Source organism: Phyllostomus discolor, chromosome 15, assembly GCF_004126475.2.
Source record: "Phyllostomus discolor isolate MPI-MPIP mPhyDis1 chromosome 15, mPhyDis1.pri.v3, whole genome shotgun sequence".
Classification (NCBI taxonomy): Eukaryota; Metazoa; Chordata; class Mammalia; order Chiroptera; family Phyllostomidae; genus Phyllostomus; species Phyllostomus discolor.
The window spans coordinates 25,527,529-25,553,832 of NC_040917.2; the positions used below are offsets into that span (position 1 = coordinate 25,527,529).

The 26,304-nt window shown below is 63.2% G+C and overlaps 1 protein-coding gene across 4 annotated transcripts in view; it reads left to right on the plus strand.

Annotated features, from left to right (window-relative positions):
* Positions 1–26,304, plus strand: part of NR5A2 (nuclear receptor subfamily 5 group A member 2) — an 86,219-nt gene that overhangs the window by 38,166 nt on the left and 21,749 nt on the right. For all 4 annotated transcript variants that reach the window (XM_028531382.2, XM_036016084.1, XM_036016083.1 and 1 more), the window contains 2 exons: positions 17,864–17,983; positions 25,153–25,300. In XM_028531382.2, coding sequence (XP_028387183.1) covers positions 17,864–17,983; positions 25,153–25,300 — 268 coding nt within the window. The remainder of the gene's footprint in view (positions 1–17,863; positions 17,984–25,152; positions 25,301–26,304) is intronic.

Below are 26,304 nucleotides of genomic sequence, written 5' to 3' on the forward strand. Positions count from 1 at the left end.
CCAGTGTTGGCGGGAAGCAGACCGAACACTAACCCAGTGCGTCTCATCTCTCTCACACGCACACGCACACGCACACTCACACACACACCGGTGTTGGCGGGAAGCAGACCGAACGTAGACTCAGGCACACGGCCCCTCGTCCGAGCGCTTTTCCGTAAAGACCAGGTGCGTCCACAAAGGAAGGTCCGGGGACATTTATCCCGAACAACAGACGCCCCCGGCCATCGTGAAGACCGTTCTGTGACTCTGCATGCCCGGATATTTGTTCTGCTGAGGGTTCTGCACGCACCAGGGGAAGGACTTCCGGCCCAGGAGGCAAAGGCCGGCCTGTGCCCGGGCGGCTCGGGGCAGGGGAAGAGGCTGGAGCCCCACTTCTGCCGACTGTCCCCTTCGTGGGGGGGGGGCGGGGGGGGCTCCCTCACGCTCCGCCTTCTCTGCCTCCAGAAGGTGACTGGTCAGGCTGGGTGACCTTGGGGTCGCTCAGGGCCAGCCCAGGTTTTGCTTCTGGTTGGGCAAAAACTTGGAGGACCTCCCACTCTGCTCTGGGGACTTCTCTGAACATCTGACGAGAAAGAGGCTCAGTCCTCCTGGGAAAACACGTGAACGGGAGCGTTGACGTGACAACCCCGCGGCTTCCCGGGGGCGGGCTCCAGGGGGACAGCCCTGAGCCCCCGGAGCAAAGCTGGGAACCCTCGCAGCTTTCTGTGAAGGTCGGAGCAGCAGGCAGTTTTTAGTGACTCTGCTTTAGCATCAGAACTTTCTAGTGCATTTTTTATTATTTTTATTTCTGATCATTTCCGCACGTTAGGAATTAGGTGCTTGGTGTCAGCACTTGTGAGGGACAGTGACGCAGGCATCAGCCAACTGAAGACCAGCACGAACTCGAAAGGGGCACCGTGCGTGCCCAAGGGCGGGTGTGGGGTGGCAAGGGGGCCTCCTTCCCGAGTGTGTCCTTGCCTTGGAACAGGAAGTGAGTCCACTCAGCTGCCTGTCACTCGTGAGCCGAGACGGGTGCTGGGGCTTGTGTTTAACTTATGAAAAACTCGCAAGCACTTGAGCGCCCCTGTCACAGAGACGAGGGGCTGGGGGACGACGGTCTCAACACAGGGCGCCCGGAGGGCTGGAGGAAGCAGGCGCTGCAGCAGCAAACGCAAACCAGAAGTTCCTTCTAGCTCAAACGCAAGAGCATTCACACTGGCCGCTTCCTTTCGGGAAACACATCTGCCGGCGGCTTCCAGCCCCCCCGCCCGGCGGGCCCGCGCTCTCCCGGGTTCCAGTGGCGGTGGCAGAGAGCTCTGGACTTCAGACCCGCGCGCACACGGCTCTGTTTGATCCTGTGCCGCCGTGTTTTTTTGCAAGTAAGACGTTGAGTAACTAAACCCGTGCGACTCGTTCTGGTGCACGATGCAGCAAACCCCTCAGCCTGAGCGAAACTTTCTCTTTACCTCCCGCACGGTAGCTTCTCGGTTCTCAGACCGACCGAGGCTCCACGGGCTCGTGCTGCGCGTGCCCCCCTCACCTCCCCCCACTGGGGTGAAAGCAGGTTCCCGTGGCCCCTTTCTGGCGTGTGCGGCGCGTGAGAGGCCGTATCAACAAAGCAGAAACTGCGGTCCCGGGGTCCCGGGGAGCCCCCAGTCTCCGTCAGACGCGACCGCGGTAGGAAGTCCGTCCCTGCCCTGTCTTCCCGGCGTCACCTGCACGGGTGCCCCTGTGGGAAGGGGGTGCCCCAGGAGCCCGGGCGCCCGCCGACGGGGGAGCAGAGCCCCCGGAGCCTCCGCAGCCTGCCTGCGGTCCCCGGCGGTATTTTTCTCTGTTATGTCACAGAGGTCACCTGGCTCGTGTGTGACAAACTGCCTGCATAAGTCACAGTGCCAGTGGCAGAGATTTGTAACCGTGCCCCTGGTCCATTGCCTTTGAGTTATTTCCCGGGCCCGCTGCTTTACATCTGCGCCGCGCCGGAAGATGGACTGGGGCCGGGAGGAACTCCAAGGGCAGGGTCTCATCCTGAAGGACAAGGGGAACAGGTGGAAGGTTAATGGCCCTGCAGCCATTCCGCCAGCCTCTCAGCCTTGATATATGGGCCTCGGGCCCGAAACGGGCATTGGCTTTCAAAGATATATTATTTCATTTGAGCAGAGACACTCCGGGGTTCCTGCGTTTGTCCGCTGATGGATGACCCCGTCCGCAGCCGGCTCTGGCAGGCGCGTCTTCCTCGGGCCCGCGCCTGTTCATAAAAATTCTGCTGAGCTCTCCAACCTCCGCCGGCCGTCACGGACGGGGCGCGCGGGGCGCGGCGGGTGCGGCGGGCGCCGGGCTTTGCCGCTGCTCCTCCGGCCGCTCCTTCCGAACCGGGGGGCGAGGGGGCGGAAGGCACTTGCGTCCATTCACCTAGAACCTGATGCGGTGGCTTTGCCCCCAAAGGGGGGTGCAGGGGGTGTCGGGGGTCCAACTCAAGCCCGGGTCTGGGTTTCAGGCGTCACTCACGCACAAGGGGGCCACTGCCGCCGAACAGCTGCTCTGCGCCCCCCCCCCCGGTCTCCCCAGCTTTTGACAGACAGCTTTGGCGGGACCTGGGGACGGGCCACGACGGGCAGGTGGGACAGGTGCTTGCACACGGACACTGAAGACGGACTCGCCAGAGCCGCTGCGTGGTGCTGCCGAGAACCGCGCCCGAGGGCTTGCAGGTGACGGGCGCGTTCGGCCGGGCGCCGGACTGGGGGCCGCGGCCGCTCCAGGTCACCCCGTGTGGCCCCTCAGAAGCGGTGCCACATCCGAGACGGCCAGAGGCCCGTGGCCCCGGCCTCCAGTGTGCACAGGTGCTCACCCGCACCTTGGGGACTGGACTCGGCCCTGATCTGTGAGTGCCTGAAGTTGGCTACTAGCTCCAGTTCGGGGTGTGTGGGCATGTATGTGAATGTGTGTGTGTACATGTGCATACGCACATGGACCTTGGACCTGAGAACCCTGCTGACGGACACCGGCCGTGCCGGGGGGCGGCGCGGACTTCCGCGGGGAGCACGGGGAGCTCCGCCAGCCCACGGCCCGGGCAGAAGGAGTCTCCCTTCCCGGTCTTGCGTGCCCCCGACGCCCCCGTGTCTGGCGACCACTCGCGCCGCCACCCAGCGTGTCCGGATCCCACGAGCACACGTGTTGGCCCCGAACGGCCTGTCAGAAGCACATCCCTCCCATGGGCCGACTCCCCATGGTCACCGGAGATGCGTCGGCATTTCTGAGAGGTTGATGTCCGGCAACCGACCCCACGGCAGACGAGAGCCGACGGGCGTCTAATTTCCGAGCGAGGGACACACTGCGTGACGACCCACAGACACGGCGGGGCGGCCCTCACCCCCGCCCCCATCCCATGTTTGTGCAGACACAGCAAGCCCAGCCCTCGGGGGAGGGGGAGAGCTGGGCTCCGGACCATCTGCCAGGACGCTAATCACATGCGGGGAGGGCGCGCCGTGAGGGGCTGCTGTGGAGCACCCCCTCCCTTCCCCTCTGGGACCCCGGAGAGCGCGGCCCGGGCCGGGAAGACTGCGGGGTTCCGGCAGGAGGAACACCCGACACCTTTGTAAAAGGGAAGCGTCCGAACCGGGGGCAGCACGGAGTCCCACGGCGGGCGTGGAGGCGGAGGGAGCCTGCCCGTCACCCACTTGTTGCTGGGACCCACAGATAAAACACCGCCGGCCACGCCAGCCCCCGCACACCCCCCCCCGTGGTGGAAGCAATCCCCACAGAAGAAGGGGGGCCCCAAACCCCACGGACAGGCTTCTCCGTCACAGGATGTCTGTGGCCGCTGCAGGCTTCCCTGCCTGGGACCTAAACGCCTCTCCCTCGTACCTAACAAGTTGCCGGCTCCATTTCAGTCCTCCGCACCCTCCCCCGGACCACGCCCCCGTGGCCGTGCCCCCGCCCAAAGCCGGGCTCCAATCAAAGGGGCCCCGAGAATGGAAGCTCCTTCTGAGCCAGGCAGGGACTCAGCCCCCCACATCTGTCCACGTCCCGGCTCGGGGAGGGGGGTGAGGAGGGACCCCTCTCTAAGCCGAGCCACGGGAAGCCCAGCGCCGGCCGGCGACCAACAGGCAGGCCCCGCGGCTCATTTGCAGTCCGACAAAACGCCCAACACAGAAAGGCTTCAAAGCCCGCGGCACCGGGACCTCAATGCACGGAGTCGCTTATTGTCTCGGAATTAGAATGACAAATGCTCCCAGCGTGAGGCCCACATAAACTTGCCCGGGCATTATCCAACCTGAGAGGCGCTCAACTTTTTTTTCCCCAAACAGCCGGGAAGGGGCCGCTCCGCACCGTGTTACCCTCCGCTGCTCCCTTTAATGACACGCCTCGGTCCCGCCACACTTTGTGTTTGTACGTGTAATTACCCGCATTAAAAAAAAACCACTCATTAGCGTTCCGTTCCACTGACTTAATTACGCCCTTAATTAAATCTTGACTGACTGGAGGTCGCCGCCGTGGCAGCGGGCCTGGCCCTGTCTGTCAGCAGGTGTCTCTGCTCGCGTCCAGCCCCGGTCTCCCTGCCGCGTGGCGGTGTGTGTGTGCTCGCGGGCTGCCTCCCCCCCCCCCCCCGAGATGCCGGGGTGGGGGGCGGGGGGAGGCACAGAGCAGCAGCTCCCGGACGGGCGGCCACTCCCCGACAGCTCGTTTGTGGGAGGAAGCCATGGTCCCCGTGAGTCCGGGACGGTCTCCGGTCCCGGGCTCGTGGGAAAGACGCCCCCGAGAAACGGGGGCGCGAGGGGCGCGCCCTGGAAGGGACGACGGTGTGGACGTCCCGGAGACCGGCATCTCGGTCGTGTGCGCGAGTCTGCCGGTTCCCTGGAGAGCAGCAACACACCGTTTTTCGTGGTTGTCACGGCAACCACCGCGTTTGATGCGTTGCTCCCGGGGGCTTGGTATCAGTTCATTATTTGGCTTGCAGTTGTCGCCGGTGAAACTGGGGCACAGAGCACAAAACCAGGGACTCGGCTGGAACGGCGAGCCTGTCCTCCTCGGTGCGCCTGGTGCGCACAGGGGAGCCAACTGGTTGCGGGGGGAGACGGCCCGCCATGGCCTGGGGTGCCGCGCCTCCCCATGTCACGCGGGAAGGTTTTCGCCTCGCCGTGTCCGCCCGATGTGACTTCGGGGGGATGTGATCCCCATGTTTACACATGCAACATACAATGTCGGTCTGGGGAACTCATGCGTCCCGGCACGCTTTTATAATGAGCCGGCGGCCTCTCAGCAGAAGCCCCCCAACACTCGGCTGTGAATCTACAAAGCTTTTCTGTTTAGTAGTCGGCCTTTAATCTGAAAATGTATGCGAGCTGTCGGGAAAGCTTTTTTTTCCCTGAAATTAAGACGCCCCTCTGGCATAAGCCCTAAGAAACTAAACTCAGACTAGACATATGCCTCTCGGTGTTTCAGTCCAGAAGGTTCTGGACTGTGGCATTCCGCTTTTTAAGTAATGACGTGTATTTTCCTTGAAAGGGGAAGAGCCACAATTTTTCTACCACTTAAGCTTTTTTCAGGCCTCAGACTGCTAGTGGTAACTTTATATCAGGCTCTCACCCGTGTGAAACAGTATCATCACTTTGTTGTCACGTTTTGTCAATACAGAAGCAATGTTTACTGTTTTAACCTACAAATGGGGTATGGCAGAGTAAGAAGGGATTTTAAAAGAAACGTATACAGTCATTCCATTTGCTCTGTTTCTGAAACTCAGACCAATTCATTTCCTCTGGAAGCATTAACTCCAAAGCCGCCTCTTCTGAAGCAACAAATAGTCTCATTTGTAATTCAAATAATTCTCAGAGCAATTCTCATTTGATGTTTCCTCTAAGTTTCTTATCATGTCTAAGTGATTTAAAATTTAAATACGGGAGCGGCCCTGGTCTCGACGCCAACTCGAACGGCGAGACAGGCCTGTTACGCACCCGGTGCAGGTCCGGCCCGCCGCTCACTGTCCAGGGTCGGGACGTCCAGGTCCCGGGGGTGGACAGGTGCCAGCTAGGGGCCCAGGCTCCCCGACACTGACCCGGTGGAGCTGCAAAGGGGCAGGTTAGTGACCGCCGCAGGGGGAGTGGATGTTGCCGGGTCCCTCCGTCCCGTCAGCGACTCCTTGCCCAGTGTCATACGTGTGGCGGTCAGCTCGGAGGGTGTGGGCACCCCACAGAGAGCGCAGGAGAACCCCTCCCCGGGAGGGACACGCTTTATCCTACATGGACTCCAGCGATCCTGAGTGTTCCCAACCACGCTACTCTATCGAAAGTGTGTATAACTCAGCAGCAAAGTAGCCAGTCAAGTATTAAAACAGCAAATGATGGGTGTTTCTGTCCCCTCCATGATGGTTAAGGAGGATAATGTTCTCCTCGAATTCACAGTCAGTAACTTTATGTAGGTGAACTTATCACAGAATAAACAATGATTTTAAAGCTGGAAGCTTCTCGGTGGAATGCTAAACCCCCAAAGCTCACGCCCACGTCAACCCCGCAGACCCGCCATCAGTCTCGGAGAAGGAGGGGGTACCACGTTCGGTTTATTGGAGACGAGGCGGGGCCCTCGGGTAGAAAGTCCTCCAGCCCACTGACGTGTTAGTGCCCGAACAAGGCAAACCCGGAGCCTGACAAAAGGCAGCGAACCGTGCTCGACCTTAAACCCCGTCGGTGACCTGGGCTGCACCCTCCCAGCCTCCTCCCCATCTTGTGTCCCCGGGACTCCTTCCATCTAGAGGCCAGGACCCCTGTTCCTCTCCGGCCGCTCACTCCCCCAGCTGCCTCCCCAGCTCCTCGCCCGCCCCCGCCCCCCGCCCGGAAACCCCGCTCTCCTGCAAGTCCTCCGGTCGGCCCCTCCCTTCTCACGCGATTTCATTCCCCGCGGTTTCACCCACGCACACAGAGACGCCCTTGCTCCCACACTCCGCAGGGCGCCTGGCACGGCTTGCAAATGCACGGGCGTTCATCGCCAGCATCACCTCCGCTCCGTCCCTGCCTGTGCCTTCCGGGGACATGTCCCTTCCACCTGTTCACCCCGGTTTCCTGACTTGCTCACGTCCCTCTGCACACCCTGTGGCTCCGACAGGAAGAGGGAGGACTCCCAGACAGGTCCCCACCTCCGTCACCTTTCCATCCGCCCCGCCCCCGGCTCACACCCGGAGCCCAGACACCCAGACCCTGCCTGCGGCCGCCACACCTGTGCTTTGGCGCACCTGCCCCCACTGCTCAGCTGCCCGTCGCTGCCCCGACCGGCCGTGGCCGAGGGAGCTTCAGGGCCAGCTCCAAGGCCCTCCCTCCGTCACCGCTCTGATCTGGACTTAGCCTCCCTCCTTCCCAGATGAAGGGTGTTTTGCTTGTTCCTCCCTTTCAGCGCATAGAACCAGGTGGGGCAACGGCAGGTTCACAGTTGTGGGCACCGAAAACACGGAGCTTCCTCTTGTGTTGTTACGGAGGGACTGTCGCACCATTTTCCACACGGACACCTGGCACCTGCCTTTGCCCGCCCTCCGTGACCCACTCCCGGGCCACTCGGGCCATCCATCCGTCTGCACGTGCTCACGGGGCTGCGTGAGGTCGGGGCTCTCCGACAAAACCCGGGACGCACGGCGACCATAAATGTACAGCTACGCCCCCTCCCCCCACGGGGGTCGCTGACGTGTGTGTCCGTGTCCCCAGCTCGTCCCCACCCCTGGCTTGTCGCTGCTTCCTCCCCTGACCCCAGCGCAGAGGTGGGGGCGCAGCAGCTGCACCCCACATGGCCTTGCCCCTGGCTGGACCCCGCTGTGGGCGGGGTGGGGTAGCTCAGGGACACTGCCCTGCGCTGGGGGAGACCCAGTCACCACTCGGCACCGTCCAGGCTCTGAGTCGTGGTCGGGAGAGAGGGTGAGCGTGTCTTTCGGCAGGGAGAGGCCCTGGCTGGTCCCTCTCCAGAAGCGAGGGGGAGGCTTTGTGTCCTCGCCAGGGGGGTTGGGGGGAACGGCTGGCGTCACTGAGACGAGGACACGTGCCGGGCTGGTTTCGGGGACGCGTGCTGCGGCTCCGAGGTCAGGACCCTTCCCTACCCCGGACACGCAGGAGCGGCAGCGGCCGGGCGTGGCGGCGGGGCCGGCTGTGTGCCCACAGAGCTGTGGGGCCGAGGGCCTGGCCACCCCACCCCAGGCTTCTGTCTGTCTGTCTGTCCACACAGCGGGAAGGAGGCGGCCAGGTCGGTTAAGAATTAGTGGACTTCACGGGGTGGCTGGGCTCCTTCCTTGCTTGAAAGGGCAGAACTGACCCGTCCAGTCCCCCCACTAGCCCTTCTGGGGCGCAGCCTGCCGCCCGGCGTCAGAAGAGTCACCACGAGCCAGCAGGAGCGGGCGGGCAAGCCGCGGGCACACCTGGGAGCCAGCAACTCCCAGCCGGGCTCTTTGCCACCTGACTGTTGGGTCCGGGGCTCCGGCCTCACGTGCCTCAGATGGGCAATCCAGGAAACGGCAGCAGCCAGCCCAACAGCAGCCGTCCAGTGTGCCAGTGTGAGTGAATCACAGTTACACCTGTGTTTTGTTTTCTGGGTTTTAAAGATTTTTTATTTACTTATTTTTAGAGAGGGAAGGGAGGGAGAAAGAGAGAGAGAGAAACATCAATGTGCGGTTGCTGGGGGCCGTGGCCTGCAACCCAGGCATGTGCCCTGACTGGGAATCGAACCTGCGACGCTTTGGTTTGCAGCCCGCGCTCCATCCACTGAGCCACGCCAGCCAGGGCTGTTTTCTGTTCCTGTCTGATCCGCACACTGTCACCGTGCCCCTGGTGCAGGACATTCCCCCTCAGGACGGGCGGGCACTGGGGAATGACACGTTGGTCAGAGGGGGCGGGGCGCGGGCAGTGCGGGCATCGCCGGCGCTTCCCATTTCCATGGGGACGCGGCCCTCCTCCCAGGTTGCAGCTGCTCGGCGGGGTGGGGAGTCCTGCACTCCGCCTGGCCCAGCCGTGGGAAGGGCCCGCCACCAGTGGAGAGGTGATGACTCAGTGTCACCTGGGGACCCTGAGCAGCCAGGTGCACCCCAGTGCCGAGGTGACCCCCCTGAGCTGGCCCAGGGGGGACAGAGGGGAGTGTCCCGCACTCTGTGGGGCCGACAGGACTCATCCCGACGAGGTTGCCTGTGGGTGCTCGGGAAAGGTCCCGGGTTCAAAGTAGGTGTTTGTCCGTCCAGATTTCTCCAGAGAAATCTGGCCGACCCCGTTGTGTTGTGTAACAATTCATGCGTTTTCCAAACTGGGGAGAGAGAGCAGCTTGTTCCCTTGGGCTCCGTGTTCGTCCCGGTTCCGGTCTGCCCGGCAGACCCGCGGACCCGCCTCCGTTTCCCCACGGGCCCCGGGGGTCCGGTCGGTGCGAGGTCTTAGTAGTTCTCACACCCCGTCCTTCAGAGTCCCCCCCCCACACCCCCACCGCCAGAGCCAAGAGCCCTGTCTGGACTCTGCGTCCAGGCCCTGCCCGGGCCCCGTCCCCCGGCGGCCCGGCCTGTATCTCCAAAGGACCTCGGCTCCAGAATCACAACCCCCCGCACGTCTCCAGCGGCGAGACCACACCGCCGAGAGCGGCTTCCTGGCGGGAAGGAAACCGAGGCAATGCTGCGTTTACACAACAACCTTCCGGGGGGAAGAGGAGGAGACTGGCCCCCCGTCCGGGGTGAAGGGGCCCCCTGCCGGCGCCGTGGGCTGGGACCCTGGACACCGGGATTCCCACCTCCCTCCTCCACCTCGGCCACCCTGCCGACGTCCCAGGGGGCGTGAGTGTCCCCTGTGAAGTGCGGGAACTAAGGGGGCGCCAGGTGCCTTCCGTGCTGATCAACCAGACGCTCACCGAGCCCCCGCGGCCGGCCCAGGGCCGGGGCGGGGTTCGCAGTGGAACCAACGGCTCGGGGCGGCGTCCACAGCGTCGGAGCCGTGGGGGGGCGGGGCCAGCAGGAGCTGTTGCCATTGGAAACGCACGCAGTTCAGGGCACGGCAGTGACCATTCCCCAGTATACGCTTTGGGGGGTCACGTGCCCAAAGCAGGAACGGTGGGGTTTGCCTAAAGACAGCCCCCCCTGCACCGGGGTGCTGACCCTTCGACCCTGCTCTCCACAAGCCCCGCCCGGGGTCTCTCAGGCAGAGGCTGTCCGTCCCTCCGTCCGTCCGTCCGTCCATCCACCCGGCACCGCGGCCCAGAGGGAGCGCGTGAACTGGGTGCAGGGGGTGTGTCCCCCGCCCGCACGGGGGCCCGGCAGAGGGAGGCTCCGGGAGCCCTGGTTCCCAGCCGGCCCGGTCACCCGGTCACGGCGCCGCCCGCAGGGACCACGCCTTCGCCTCTGCCCTCCTCTCGGCTGCACTTTTGCCGAGCGGTGCTCCGGCCGCCTGGGGCCCGTCCTCCGCCCCTTGGCCCGCGGCCTGCGCGGAGCAGCCGGCCAAAGGGACCCAAGGACGTTTCGTCTCCAGGAAGTTGTTTTTTTTTTTTTTTCTGGCTCTGAAACGCTGTCCGCAAAGGAAGACGTGGCACGGAGACCTTCCGGGCGTCGCTCCGTGGCCCCAGCCCATCCCCTGCTTCCCCGAGAACCTCAGTCGTGGGTCCATGTCCCCCGGCGGAGGGCGGCCTGAGTCTGCCTCAGTTTACACCTTCCTCATCATCACGGGCGTCCAGGGGACAGGCCCCCCCCCCCCCAGTCCAGACGCGACGACCGTGAGCGCCCACTCTCTGGGCGTCCCAACCCGCGGAAGAAGAGCTGTCAGGCTGGGGGGCTTCCTTGTCACGGCTCCTCGGTGTCAGACCCGCGGGCACGTCCCTTCGGTTAGCCAGAGGGCGGCTCTGAACCCGGGGACAGGAAGCAGGCGGCCACCGGCGGGCAGGGGCACAGCGCCCGGCGAGGACAGCTCTGGAAAACAGGTCCCAGCGGTCCACCGACGACGCGGTCCACCGTAAAACGTCTCTGCTTCTCGTCGGCCGTCCTTTCCCGGGCCCTGAGGGGCCCTCCCGTGCCCCCGGTCACCTAGCGCCTCTCTTGTCGGTTCGGATCGAGATTCCCCTGCCATTCCTGGGTGTCCTCTTCCAGGGGGGCCGGCCCTGTTCTTGCTTAGCCGTGTCTCCGCCCTCCCTCTCCCCGGATGTGCACGCCCCCTGTGTTTCCCTGTCGGTCTCTCGCCCTACCCGCCCGTAGCTGCTCCCGATCTTTCTTTGTAAGGGCGTGGATGCACACACAGGTATGTGTGCAAAGATTGACATGGATACTCACGCTCTAGTTATTAGTTGTGCAAACCGATGCTGTACCTTGTTCATTCCGTTCCTTTGTAAGCTCCTGGCGGGTAGCAACCAGCTTCCGATCTGCTTTGTTCTTACTAAGTAACGTGTGGCTGGCGGACCCAAGAACAAGCTCCCCATCTAGTCCCGTTTCCGTGGCGCCCAGCGCCGGCATCCGCCGCTGGATTGGTTGTCGGGGGGCACACGCCCGCGCTGGGACGAGGCACTCGGGGCCGGGCTGCCGCACCTGCGTGCGGACCTTCCTTTCAGCATCTGTCCCCCGAGCTCCAGGGCCGCTCTGGCCCCCAGGTCCATCCATGGGCTGGCTCCTGTCTCGGGGCCTGGCACAGGTCAGCAACCTCACGGCACCGCCTCCCACACGGCTGACCGACCGACCGTCCCGTCCCGGGGAAGCGGCTCTGAGGGGGGCCGGGCTGGCACCGCCAGCCTCCTGGGAGGGACAGGGTGCCCTTGCCCGGTCTCTGCACGTCCTCACGCCCACGGGGACTTCAACACTGTGCCCCACCCACAGCTGCGGGGAAAGGGACTCCGGACGTCCAGTGCCCTCCGTCCTGGGATGGTGGGGGCAGGGGCGGGAGCGGCTGTGCACAGACACTGGGACGGAAAAGGCCGCCGGGCACCGTGTGCGAACTCCCACCTGCCCACAGCTGTGTGTGATGGATTCCTGTTTCAACAGGAAGCTTCTGGAAACCGGGTGAGAGGAGGAGCAAACGCTGGGCAAAGTGTATCGTGAGAGACCGAGGCTGTGACCGCCACACCCTCTGCTCCCCGTTCCCACGGACGGGTGTGGCGGCCGGGCAGGGAAGGAGGCCGGTGGGGAAACCCGACCCACGTGGAACGCGGGGCTGGAGGGAGCTCTGCGGAGACCCTGGGCCGCCCCGGGGGGGGGGGGGGGATGAGCCGGTGGGTCCCGGAGCAAACCAGGCCTCAGCCGTCCCTGGGGGCAGGACGACGGTGACGACGCTGAGGCTGCCCTGCTTGGAGCTCCTCGTGAGGAGGCAGCGTCGTCGGACAAGACGGGAACACGGGGACGGCAGAGGCTGCGGGGAGGAGGGGACCGGCCGGGAGGCGGACAGACTCCATGAAGGGGGCCGTGGGCTGCGTCCCCGGGGCGGAGCGGGGCTGTGAGGGCAGGACAGGAACCCTGTGGGGCCCCAACTGCTCCCACAGCCGTTCTGGTGACCCACGGCGGGGGGCGCCTGCTGTGAAACCCGGTCTCGGCCACTCCCTCGGGGCCTCCGAGCATCCTGGCCACTCCGGGGGGAGGCTGGCAGTTCCGTGTCCTGTGTCCTCTCTCTGCCCACAGCCCTCCCCCTCCCCCCTTGTCTGTCTCCTGGTCCCTGTTCTCGCCTTCATGTTGCACCTGGTCGTGCGGGGGTGGGGCAGGACCGGGACGCCCCCCCTTTCCCCCGCTTCCCCGGAGGTTAAGGCCTCAGTGGCGTGACAGCCACTTTCCATCCTCCCCTGCTGGGTTCCTGCCATGGGTGGGGGGGTGCCCGGGGCCATCCAGGGCTGCCGGGCCAGCAGCCCACAGGCTGGGACCCATTCCAGCACGCGCTGGCCCGGGGGGTCTGCTTGGGCGGAGACCCTCGACGGGAAACGTGGGGAGTTCGGGCTAAGTTTCTGTCCAGCGGGCAGGCACCAGGGGGCAGGTCAGTCTAGCACCCGCGCTGCGTGGGCACACGGGGAGAAGTAAGTGCACGGCTGGCCACGGCCGGGTGGGAGCTGGGGGAGCTCCGTCCGGATGGGGTTGGGGGCGGAAAGGGGCAGGTGTCGTGGACTGGAAGCCCCCGTGCCCCCCGCTTCTGCCGCCGGACGGAGTCTACATCCCGGGGGCAGAGAACACCCCGAGTCCCGCCCCCGAGGCGTGGAGCGGGGCACCCGCGCCTGTGATCTGCAGCCGGGAGGGCCGGGAACCCACCCGGCGTCCCAGCAGCCGGCAGGCAGCCCTCCCGGCTGTGATTTCTCTGGCGCAGCATTGTTCTTCGCGCTTGTGTAATCATTGCTCACGGGAGGTCCTCCCTTTCTTGGACTTTGTAGCAGTTTGCAGTCATGGGGTGCTTTGTATAAACAGTGTCGAGCGAGCGCCTGGCCCCGGGCGGGTTCTCGTTGAGGGGGGTGAGGTTGCTTCCGATTGGTTTCGGTTTAGTTTCCTCCCCCACTGCGTTGGCACAGACCCCCCACTGACGCCCCCGAAGCCACAGAAGGAAGTGTAACAGACAGGGGGCCCTCGGCCGGCGTGGCTCGGGGGCTGGGCATCGTCCTGGAAGCCGAAAGGCCGTGGGTTCAATTCCTAGCCACGGCCGGGCCTGGGTTAAGGGTTGCGTCCCCGGTTGGCGCACGTGTGACAGGCAACCAATCGATGCTTCTCTCTCTAGTCTCCCTCCCTTCCCTCTCCCTGCGTCAATAAAAATAACCAAATAAGTCAATGGGGGTCCACCTCCAGGAATTCTTGTTTACTTTCTGCCACGAAGCAAACGTAACAACGACACCAACAGTGACGACGGGACTTCGTCTGTGACGGCTCTGGAGAAACTTTGTGTCTCGTTCTGAGCACTCTGTTCCGAGGTTCGAGGCGGGAGCCGTGCGAGGAAATGCCCCCTGAGTGTCTCTGTCGCACAGCAGCCGCCAAGGCGCGCCCCTCTGGGAGCCCCCGGGAGCCCCTGGGAGCCTCCCCGGGAAGGGAACCCAGGAGAACGCTGTGGCTCCCGGGGACCCACAGTGGCGGCGGCGGGTGGCACTGCCGTCTCCTGCCCTTGAAGGCGGCGGCCAGGTCTCGGTCCCTGGTTTTGCATCAAGGTTCTCACCCACGGCCTGGCACGCCCGGCTCAGCGCGCAGCAGACTTCAGGAACGGGTGCGGGTCCACTTTAAACGCTCCTCGCGTGCGTCCAGAGAACGCCGTCCTGTAAGACTCCTTCCGGAAGCTTCACCGCAGACGACCATCACGCCCCCTCCCCACGCCCAGCAAGAGCGCATCCCGCCGGCCCGGCTGCTGGGCGGTGGGACGGGGAGGGAGGGGGCGGCCGAAAGCCTGTGACAAGTTAAACGGGGGCTTGAGAAAGATCCACACATTTTTCTTCCTCGGCTGTTTACCCGCTGGCCCGTCCTTATGAGAAAGCACAGGTTTGTAATGATTAACCTCCGGGGCTGTGGGAGCCGGGCTCCACAACAATGCGGGGCTTGTGCTCCTTCCACGCTGCCCACAGCGTCAGTGTGAATGGCTTCCCCGGGGAGTGACCAGGTCCCCAGATAAGCCTGCCTTTTATGACAGCTGATAACCCAGGACTGCACGGGGTGGCACCTGCTGAGTTCTGCTGAGGTGCATGCCATCGGCCCCCCCTCCCCAAGTGGCCCCTTTTAAATTGTTTACTGATGGCACTGGCAGGTGAAAAATCGACTCCAAAATCCAGGTGATTTTCCTCCTGTGCCCCCACCCGGACTCTGACTTCCAAGGAAAAAGTATCTTCTAAATTACCAACCTTTCTTATCTCGAGATAAGGAACCAGTCGGCCGTCACACCGACCCTGTCCTTTTGTTCAGAGCTGCACCCAAACCCTGTCACCCACAGCCCTGCAGAGCTGTGTCCCCGCCAGGGTCCACAGAACAGAAAGTGTGACGTCATCGATTATGAAAAACAACGAGGCAGAAAGTTGGCTCGGGCAACCTCCTCGGAGGGAGGGGAGGCGGGCATCGGTGGCTCGGGAGGGCGTTGAAAGCGCAGTCGGTCGGGAAGGCGTCACCAAGGGCCCCAAGAAGGTGGGTGCAGACCCATGGCCATGCGGAGGGGCCCGTGCACGGGATGGCCCTCACAGGGCTCCCCCGGCCGCAGCCACGGGCAGCTGCTCGCTCAGCCGGGGGCTCAGGGCCAGAGACACTCAGGGAGGAGCAGAACCTGCAGAACTGAAGGCCGTTCCACCGCTCAGCCCGTCACTGCACATGCTCTTACAAGACGCACCGTTTTTGCCTGGCACCGCGGCAGGCGCAGCACAAGGGACAGCTCGGTCCTCCAGCCCCCCCCCCCCAGGGATGCAGACAGGTGACGGCGCTCCCACAGGACCTGTGCAAACGGGGTCGTCACGGAGACCCTCCGGGAGATGCCAGGAAGAGTGAGGACAGACCCCACCAAGCACAGCACCGAACGGCAGGCTCCAAGGGCAGGAAGCAGATACCCGCCCGAGGCCGCCACCTGCGGCCATGGGCAGAGGGGCCGGACGACGTCAGCCCCCAGTGAGGGACCAGGGGGTTCAGGGGAACGGGGACCGAACACCCGACACCCCACCCCTGTTCCGAACAGGACACCGAACCACTCCCTCCTTTGCAGACACAGGCGCAGCACCCCCACAGACAGGCGGCCGGGAGACGTCAGTTCCTGCCTTGCAGTCGGAAGGACTCACGTCCCAGGGCACCTGAGGGTCAGGGGCCGTCCGGGCCCACGGGGGAGGGGGACCTGCAACCAGGCCCCCCACCCCTGGCGCTCGCCTTCCCCGCCCTTGTGGCCGGCGGCGACTCTGGGCTCCTTCGCCCCGCCTGCACAGAGGAAGCCAGACGCCCCCTCGCTGCATGAACGGCTCATGAACCGGCGTGCCCCCACATGCACCCCCCCCCCGCCTCTCCTCCCCCCCCCCGCCGGCTTGACATTATCCGCGACGTTGACGCGCACGGTAACTGTTTCTGGGGAGACGACCGCACACACGGCACCGTCGGCCTCGGGCATCGCTGGGGCTTCACGCGCGTCACGGGAGGAAACGTGTCTCGTGGGGCCGAGTGGCCGCCGCCCTGGTCCACACACTTCGGGTGCGACGCCGGGGGGGGGGGTGTCAGCTGCGCGGTGGAGAGCACGGGGGCACCCCCGGAGCCCAGCGCTTTGGTCTGAGAGCTCCCCCAGGACCTGCGGCGGCTGGGCCCGGTGCCCGCCGCTCTGGGGCCACAGCCTGGAGGTTGCGAGGACTCGGGCCACGGCTCCTGGAGCCACTGTTTGCTGACCAGGCTCAGGCGGTCTCTACCACTGCTGGCTGCCCGCGTCTGATGGGTGACACCACACGCGTGTGCCCCCCTCCCCCCCGCCAAGACTTTCCCTGGAAACACTCTCCCCGGCTGGTGGAGAGCCTGCGCCTCCCGATCGCGGGGCCTGGCTGCCGCTCCGACCGCCACGGTCGCCTTTCCGCAGGCCTTGGACGGGACGGGCTTCTCCGCCAGCGTGTGCGGTTCCACACCCGGGGGGGGGGGCTCTGCGGCCCACTCTCACGCCCCCGCCCTGTGACGAGAACTGTCCCGTGTGTTCGGGCGGAGGGTCAGGCTCGGAGACAGCAGGGGCTGCCCGGCCCTCTCAGGCGGCAGTCGGATGGTTGTGCCTGGAGTCCCTGTCGCAGCTCGGGGGGGGGGGGGGGCGGGGGACCGCAGTGTCTGGGGCCCCGGACTCGTGGACACGGCCTCAGGGTCGTGTTGCTGCTGACGCACGAGGGGAACCTTCCTGAGAACCATCCAGCCTCATCCCGAGGGCCCTGGCGCGGCCGCTTCCACGAGAATGTGTCAGAATGAGTTAGGTTTGCTCGGTTCCTAAAATCCCAGCGCCCCTCCAGGTGACCTGGACACAGCCTGGTGCCTGCGTGGAGGCAGCGCCGGGGTGGCCCCGCCGACCCTCTCTGGGACCCGGGGGCACCAGGTCTGCCCACTGCAAAGGCAGGTCCCGGGAGTCCAATCCGAAGCACCGCACGGAGGTGCTGCCGCCGCACGGATGCCGGGCGCCGTGTTTGCGGACCCACGGCGCACGTCTAATCAGGGCCACAGCCTCTGGGACGCAGTGGCCTGTGGCTGGGACAGACTCCACAGCACGGAGTCACCCGTGGCCCGTCGCCGTGGCGATGGCGACCACAGACCTGTGGGTGGTCCCTCGGGCGTGCTTTTGTCACGGACGCATGGGGCCCCCTGCAGGGCGAGGCGGAGCGCGGGTGGAAGCCCTGCTGTGCGGTCTCCCGGTTTTTTAGACTCGGAGAGTGAACGCGAGAGCGTGTGCGGGCCAACCGTCTGGGCCCGAAGCGCCGGCCGGGGAGCCACAGGGCCACTGTGCTCCGAGCAGGGTCTGGTACAACCCGGACACTCGGTTTTGCAGGCAGCGGCAGGGCGCCCCACCCCCCAGGTCCCTGGGGCTGGGAGGCTAGTGTCCTCTGTGTAGATCCTCCCCCAGTGGGCAGCCCGCAGGTGTCCGCTTCGGTTCCGTCAGTCAGTCAGCCTCCGGACGCGTGAGCACGAGCGAGCCGGGGGTCACTCCACAGGGGTCGCGGGGGACGGGCGCCTGCACCCCCACCAGCCGGCTCTGCCAGCTCTGCTCATGCCGGGCAGCTGCCCGACGCCCTGGGCGCCTTCTCCCCGCGGCTCGCCGGCTGTGAATGCTCAGCGTCAGGTGCTTCTGGGGGGGCAGAAAACTGTGCGCCCAGATGGAAACGCTGATTCTCAGGAGCCACGCTGTAAACCCTGAGCACCCTGCTTTGGGGCCGTGGGCGGGGACCCCCTGGCTTGTTGGGGTGCGGGGGGCTCTCTGGTGCACAGAACCGTGCGGGATCGGCGGCGAGGGCGTATAACCGTGTCGGTGCCCCTGTCCCGCTGCAGGTGGACGACCAGATGAAGCTGCTGCAGAACTGCTGGAGCGAGCTCCTGATCCTCGACCACGTCTACCGCCAGGTGCTCCACGGGAAGGAAGGGTGCGTCTTCCTGGTTACCGGGCAACAAGTGAGTGCCGAGACCGACAGTGTCTCTTTATTAAGCTTGTTCCGAGCGGCGGGGACGAGACGGGGTCGGAAGGGCTCTCGTGCTCCGAAGAGCCAGGCTGGCCGCGGGTCACGGACAGAGCTGACCGGCGCCCGGTGTCCCTGCCCCAGAGGTCACGGCTGAACTTGACCGAGCAGACGGACTCTCAGAGGCGCGGCCGTGGCCGGGCCGCCGGGCTGCCTGCGAAGGGCCAGAGTGACCGCTGAGCCGGGTCAACAATGAGACCCGGGGCGGTTTCCTCGAGCTGCTGCTGCCCGTTTCCTTTGAGTGTCGGCGACTAGAGACCCTCGTCGCCTGTGGAGCCCTGAAGACTCGGGGGCCCCGCGGGCGGAAGGGGCGGGCTCAGAGCCACACGTAATCTGTGTGCTCGGCGTGGGGGCAGGGGGGTGAGGAGGATCAGGAGGCTTCCTTGTCAAGAACGGGCTGCCATTCAACAAACAGGAGGATGGAAGGAAGAAATCACTGCTGGTTCCCACTCCCTTTCCTTTTTAAAAAAGATTTATTTGTTTTTAGAGAGGGAAGGGAAGGGAGAGAAAGAAAGAGAGAGAAACATCCATGTGCGGTTGCTGGGGGCCGTGGCCTGCAACCCAGGCACGTGCCCTGACTGGGAATCGAACCTGCGATGCTTTGGTTCGCAGCCCGAGCCCAATCCACTGAGCTACGCCAGCCAGGGCGACTCCTTTTTCAATAGATCCTCGCTCTGGCGACCACTGTTCATGGAGCACGCTGTTCTGGGGCTCCGGCCCGGGTTCGAGGGCGAAACAGGAAGGACAGGTGCCCTCGTGGGAGTCAGGGTTGGCTCGGGGAGCAGCGGGCAGCGAGTAGCCCCCTAAACGGGCCCCCAGGGCCGCAGAGGCCAGGTGCTGCTGAAGGGGGTAGAAAGGGTCGTCACAGAAAGGGACGTCGGCTCGCACCCGGGACCCGAGGGCGCCACGTCACGTGCAGTGGGCTGGGTGGGTGTCCGGGGCAGAGGACATCGGCCCCTGGAGACCCCCCACCCCGTTCCACCCGCACGGGACCCGGCCGTGCCCTCGTATCTCCGACCCTCCATCCTGTAACCGAGCTGTCACCGAAACGGACACGGGGGGCACCAGGATCCCGTCAGTGGGTGGCACTGTCCCTGCTCAGGTGTGGCTGCGGCGGTCAGCCGCGCTTCGGCCGTCCTGCATGCGGGGGCGGGGGCGGCGGCCGTGAGTGTGCCACGGACCTCGGGGGGTGAGAGGCTGTCTCCACGCCGCCCACTGTTGCTGGACACGCGCGTTTTCCCAAGCAGACGCAAGGCAAGCGCTGACCCGGAGGTCTTGCAAACTGGGTCCGTTCGAGCCTCCTCACGGCTGCCGGCCCCTGCCTCCCAGGTCTGTCCCGGGAAACGCCGCTGGGTTGGGGAGCAGAGCCGCCGTGGCCTGCCCGGCTGGGCTTTCCGATGCTCGTTGGCCGGGCGCCCCGCCCCCGCCCCGCGGCTCGGCGGGGAGCGTGCCCATGTCCAGAGCCTCGTCGCCCGCTCTGCCTCCCGCCCCCTGCCCTCGCCGAGCTCGGAGCTGCATTAGGAGAAGCGCAGGCCTCAGCCGCAAATTAATGTGATTTCATTTCCGCCCGCGTCTCGGGGACGAGATGGGCTCTGCCGTCCTCTCCCAGAGCACTTCCATTCCGGCTCTTTAGAAATATTCCTTCTTCACATTTCATTTTCCCTTAAGTGCTGCCCCTGGGCAGGCGTAATTACCGTTTAAAAAGTAGAGAAAGTGCATTTCTTGTCTTTCTGTTCAAAACCAAGAACAGTCCGGGCACAGATGCTATTTGCGGTCTTCTGCAGCGGCTACTGCCGCCCGGGGTTCTGCCCCCACCGCTGGGGGCGGGGGGCGGGGGGCAGGGTCACCGCCTCCCACTGCCCCTGCCGCCTGATCCGTCCAGGTCTCCTCCCCCACCACACTTTTTCCAAAAATTATTTTTAAATTGTAGTTGAGGTTAAAGGTTACATCAGTGGCAGGTGCAGCACAGGGACCTGGTTCTAGGTACCTCACGACGTGACCACCTGCGTGCGTCCGGCACGCCACCTCCTAGTCCTGCGGTGTTATCGACCAAGTGCGCACGCCCGGTCCCAGAGAGCCGCGTCTCCGCCAACGCCCCGCCCACCCTTTCCCGCCGGGTCCAGGGGAGGAGCCCAACCGGGATCCGTCCACCGGGCAGCCCACTTACGGAAACGCCGAAGCAAGTCCCGTCTTCCGTGGAACAAGCTCGGTGAAACACTGTAAATGTGTCTCTGGGCCTCCTGCGGTTTCTGAAGACGCAAGTGACACGGGAAGACGTTTGCCAAGGCACGGCAGCTCTCTTCCAGGAGGAGGAAGGAGCTTGCACCCAGTGCTGGACGCCTTTCGTGTCTCCGCGACACCTGCGTGACCCTGAAGGTGCCAGGCTCGGGACAAGCACGAGCTGGGCGGACTGACCCGGAACTAAACGTGTCCCGAACCTCACTGCTCAACGAAAACAATTACCTTGGACTCAAGACCCAGAGGGCCCGCCCCCACCCCTCGTCCCACCCACCTGCCACTTCCAGTTCCTTCGCGTGCGACCGAGACACCGCCACGCTCCTGCAGCCATAAATCCCCTAGGAAAACGGGGGGGGGGGGGGGTCTTTCATAATGCTGCCCCCCCCATCAGCCATTTCTGTTGGGTTCTCTCCCAATCTTTAGAGTAAACATGCTAAGTAGGGGCAGGCGGGGGGGTCTTACTTTCCTAAATAAAATAATCCATCTGCCACAGGGGCATGTCGACCCCCTAGCCCGGATTCGAGCAGAGCGCGAGCTCTGAAACGACGACAGAAGCCTGTTTCTGTGAGGAGGCGTGTGGAATCAGCTCAGCACCATCACAGGGGAAGCTACACGGCATTATTTCAGAGAAGCACGCAAAACACCCGAACACGCACCGATAACCGACAGGGCGGGCATAACTTCCCCACGTGGTTAGGCTGTTTCTGAAGGTCAGTGACGGGACGCTGCAGATGTGATGGGGAAACTCTAGACCCCGCCCGGCCCCCCACACTGATGACGGGCGTAACCCACCCTCGCTGGGTGGGGCTGGGCCCCCGGCACCCCCTCAGGCAGTCCCCAGGGCCCAGCTCAGGAGAGATGGGAGGAAGGTGCCTTATCCCTGGGGGGAGGGGCTGACCACTGTCCCCCTCCCGAGGTTAGGTGACAAGGAACCGCTGGGCAGAACTTGAACTTGAACCCGCTCCCTGCTCGGGTTCAACCGGAAGAAACCCAGCGCAGTACTCCCTGGTCGCTCATCATACATTTCCAGGTTTGCTTGGAGACTTTTCTCCACGGCGCTGAGACAATCCCTTTCCAACAGCTGAAAATGTTTATTTGCGTGTTTTAAGATTAGGGCCATGGCATTGCCACTGAGGGAACCCCGGCAGCACAGCACCCTGTGTCACCCCCAAACACGTGTGCAGCACCCGCACCACACCTATGGCAACTCCGATGGGTGAGCCGGGGGGGGGGGGGGGGGTGGTCCCCGGCTGCTGCTCCGCCCAGAGTCCAGCTCTTCCCCGGCTCAAGGCCCATAGTGCAGCTCGAGGTACAGAAGTGACACATGTACCCCAGCCCGGGAGTGAGAGCAAGACTAGGGGGAATCTCAGAAGTGGGGGGACTCCGGGCAAGTGCTGCTGGACCCTGAAGCGAGAAGAGGGACAGGATAGCACCCCCTCCCCCGGCACATGCCCGTGTCTGCAGGGTGGTCCCCCCAGGGTGCACGCAGGGCCCGAGCCCTGGAAGTGGTTCCAGCTCCAGCACCTGGTACAGAACCGAGAGCCCAGCATTTCCCACCAATTTCCCACCCAACCCGGAGTCAGCTCTGGGTTTGGTTTTTGTTTTTGTTTTTGTTTTTAAGATTATTTATTTATTTATTTTTGAGAGAGGGGAAGGGAAGGAGAAAGAGAGGGAGAGAAACATCCATGTGTGGTTGCCTCCTGCACGCCCCCTACTGAGAACCTGACCCACAACGCAGCCCTGAGCCCTGACCGGGAATCGAACGGGCCACCCTTCAGTTCTCAGGCCAGCACTCAATCCACTGAGCCACACCAGCAGGGCGGAAGTCAGCTAGTGTGTTTTCACTCCGTCTGTTAACCAGGCATCCACATAAGCACACACTAAATAGCCTGGCCCAGCAAAAAGGAATAATGATGATCACAAACAGTAAGCATTATCACAGCAATTCTATATGTGTGGTATCTTACACCTATGGCAAGGGCCCATTTCTACCCAGCACGGCAAAACGAAATGCACCGAAAACATATACAAGGCAACAACAGAGTACTCTGTGTTAAGGCTGCTTTTAGTCTTTGCACATTGTAGCTAAATACCAGCCTCTGCAACATCAGCCCTGTGGTCTGCTGGCAACTTACTATCTTCTATCAGGGGCGGAGCGTATTAAAATGACGGGCATCTCACAACATTCAACTCATCAAAAGTTTCGGCTGTTAGACACAGCTCACACCGCTCCTACCCTCACGACGCGTGAATTCATCCAAACGGGACGACGCCGGCCACCAGGATTTCGTCAGTCCCTGCCTTGCGTCTCGCGGCACGCAGACAACGTGAAAGAGGGCGACCGGTTAACCTTACTAAAAGTACAAGGAAGGCCAGGCCCGCGGGCCCTGACACAGGTGCGCGCTCCGCCTGCGACGACGAGAAAGTACCTGTGTTTGCAATAGAACGGGAGGGTGTCGTGGCTGAGGGCGCTGCCGGTCTGCTGCCGGTCTGCAGGAGAATCGCCGGGCCTCCTTCGGAGCCGTGCAGTTTGATACACTATCCCGGGGGGAGGTGTTATCGGTGTTACCGGAGCCCCTGTTTAACAGTGAGCCTGTCTGGGCTCTCGAGGCAGCACGTAGGCGCTCGCCCGGCTCGGAAGGCGCTGGTGAGCCGTGGACTCCGGAGTCCGCCGCCTCCCCAGGCACCGGATCCCACAACAGCCCCCGCTGAGCCGTATCCGCACAGACGAGCCCGGAGCGGTCACGCTGATCACGTCACACCTTCCAGAATGCTCTGCACGCCGAGTTTCAGTGGACCCGTCTGGTCACAAGAACACCCCTCCGTCAGGCCCTTCGCAGCTGCAGGCACGACCTCGGCAAACTTCCCAAAGGCCCGGGATTCGAACTTGCGGCACACCTGCTAGAACGGCAGGCCGATGGGATGGACTCCGTCGTGATCGCCTTCCCGCGCCCGGGCCTGCCCGGTGCTCCGAGCGAGGTGCGCCGTGTGTGTGCGCGTGCGACGCTGCGGCTGCACCACGGCCCTCGCTGGCCCCGCGCTTCGGCGGGCAGGGCTGTTCCCCGCCCCCGGCCCCCCCCTGAGAACCACGGGAGGGGGAGGCGCCTTATTACCCTCTGGCTGCACGGCCTCATTGCGGGGCTCTGAGGCGCGGAGACTTCGGGCGACTCGCCCGAGGCACGGTGTTCGGAAGGGCCGCGTTGGCCGAGGTCTTGTGCGGCAGCAGCCCCGTCCTCTCCCCGCTCTGCGGCCCCGACTGTCCTCCACCCTGCCCCCCCCCCGCCCCGCCGCCCCACTGGCTCCCGCAGGGTCTCTGTCGCCCTGGTCAGGAGGAGTCAGAGCGAGAACAGTCCTAGAGAGATGGGGAGCTCAGGCACCACTTTACATAAGAAAAACTCCCCTGGAGTGGGCATGTCTGCCACGGAACTGGCAAAGTGGTCGGTGACTCGCCCTTCTGCGCTGGGCACTTGACCAGTGGGTGCCCCCCGGGGTCCGCCTGCCCCCAGCTCCAGGCTTGGCCGCCCGTGCGGGCTCTTCCTGCACCCACTGGAGACAGGAGCCAAAGGAGCCCCAGGACCGCCCCCCCCGCCCCAATGCGCAGGCGGCCGGGATGGAAGCCACCCTCGCCGCGGGCAGCCAGGACCGCCCCGGCGGGCACGCTCGCCGTGGCGTTTTCATGCGCAGTTGACTCTGCACAAACTGATTGACACCTCCGGGGGCCGTCTTCCCATGGACGCATAATTTCCCTCACTCTTCAAGAACGCTTCTGTACACCCAGGGTTCTCCGGTGAAAGCTGAAAATTCAACTCATCATATTTACACAATAAAAACAAAACCCTTTCTGCCTCGTTTTTAATTGCAAATCCCCCTCCCGGGAGCGGCCCGCCGGCGTGGGGGCGGCCCCGCGCCTTCTCCTAGACAGGCGAGCGCAGTCAATTATGGTAATGAAATGTCAATAAATATAAAAATTTCATGCAGCCGCTCCAGCTGACTGGCACAGGAGCCCTCGCCTCCCAGACAGATTTGCTGCTTCTGCAATATTAAATGCACCTGAAAGAGGCGTGTGCCCCAGAGCGCCTCGGCGGAAAGGGGGGGCGCCAGGTACCGGCTGGGCTTTCCCGTCAGACGGTAATTGGTCACTGACAACCACCCCGACATCTTATTATTATTAGACAAGGAACCTCCCGCGTCTCCGAGAATAATCCCAGCTCGGTGCGCCGCAGCACCGGTTCTGACGGAAAAGGACGTGAGCCTTTTTGTGTGTTGCTTTCTCAGTCCAGAAACTCTTCTTATAAACAAGGCCGTGGCTGTCTCTGGGGAGAAATGTATCCGTAATCACATGGCCACAGTCTGCTGTAGCTTTGCAGGGAGCGGGCAAGCTACGCAACAGTGTAACTGGGGCGCTTTCAGCACCCACAAACACGTGACCTCGGAGGAGGTCTTTGAAACACAGTCTCTGAACAGAAAGCTATTTCTGCCTCCCTGTTCCCCCCGGGGCTCATTCACACCACCCCTGTGTGCTCAGAGAACTCTGCATTGAATGAACTCAGTTTTTGTGGACGGTGTCTTTTTCTTTGAACTTGTTCATGAGAGGTAACGCCTTAATCTTGTGAGATAATGCAATTTCACAACGGAAAGGGGATATATATATATGTAATTGAGTCAAAAACTATTCCCTACAAAGCTATCAAAATAATTAGACCTATCAGAGTAATCTCGGGGCCTTTTCCAGTACGAGCGTGTGTCTTCGGCTGCTCGTCTGGGGAGAGCCACCTGTCACGAGTCTGTGCCGCGCGTGGGAAAGGGCTCAGGCGAACCGCGCCTCTCCGAGCGCGATGGTCACCGGCCCGACGTTCTGCATTGCAGGTGGATTACGCCATGATAGCGTCGCAGGCGGGGGCCACCCTGAGCAACCTCCTGAGCCACGCGCAGGAGCTGGTGGCGAAGCTGCGCTCCCTGCAGCTGGACCAGCGGGAGTTCGTGTGCCTGAAGTTCCTGGTGCTCTTCAGCTCAGGTAAGGAGCCTCGTTCTCCGGACCGCGTCCCGCCGCACGCCACGGCGGGCAGCCCAGCTCTGCGTGTCTTCAGTTCCGTGCGTGGTTTTGTTCTGTCAAGGTCACGCCCTTCCTTCCCCATCGTCAAACCTCCCGATGCGACCAGGACGCCGCGGTGGGCAGGCTGTGGGGTGTGGGAGAGGAGTTACGAGACCGGGGTCCTGAATTTCCTTCCTTAGTGGTCACAGTGAGGAGGTGGCAGTCACAGGAAGCTGTGACGGAAGGTTTAATGGAGACGGCTTGGGAAGGAGAGATGGCATCGAGTTCTGGCCATCTTTCTGCCGTTTGTTTATGGCTTGTCTCTGTGCGTCTTTCGTTGTAGCTGGCTACCTGCTGCTGGTTTGTTCTTGTCAAAGTGGATGGTAACTAGGAGCCTGCGTCTTCGGCCTCCGTCAGGATGCACCAGAGAGCGCCCACGCCCAGAGGGGCCGCTGAGCACGTGCAGAAGGTGGCAGTTGTCGGGGGAGGGACGCGCCGTTGGGAGGGCTTTGGAGGAGAAAGATACCAGAGCAAGACAGATTAGCCAAATCAAGGTTCTCGGTGAGTCAGATGAGAAAAATCACCACTCCGTGCAATAAAAAAAGGATTAAGGAGATGGATTTTTATTGACTTCAAAGGAACAGATTTTTCTGCCTGTCCGAGGCTTGATTTCTGCACTTTGTTGGCTTAATAAAGCCAACTTAAATAAACTTTTTGCCAAGTCCATTTATTACTTATTGGCAGGCGGCTGAAGGAGGCAACTTCCCTCGAACGAAAAAATGCAGAAACCAGATTTACCAACATATGTTTTTTCTTTAGCCCTCGGCTATAAGATAGCTGTGGATTCATATCCCAAGGAATAAAATAAAACAAACTGCGAAGTAAAACAGATGTGTCCACTCTCCGAATGGGGCGCTTGGGTCCGAAAATTCCTCTTGACATCGCTGCACAACTGTTGCTAATAAAGGCCCGGTTTGAAGTAATAG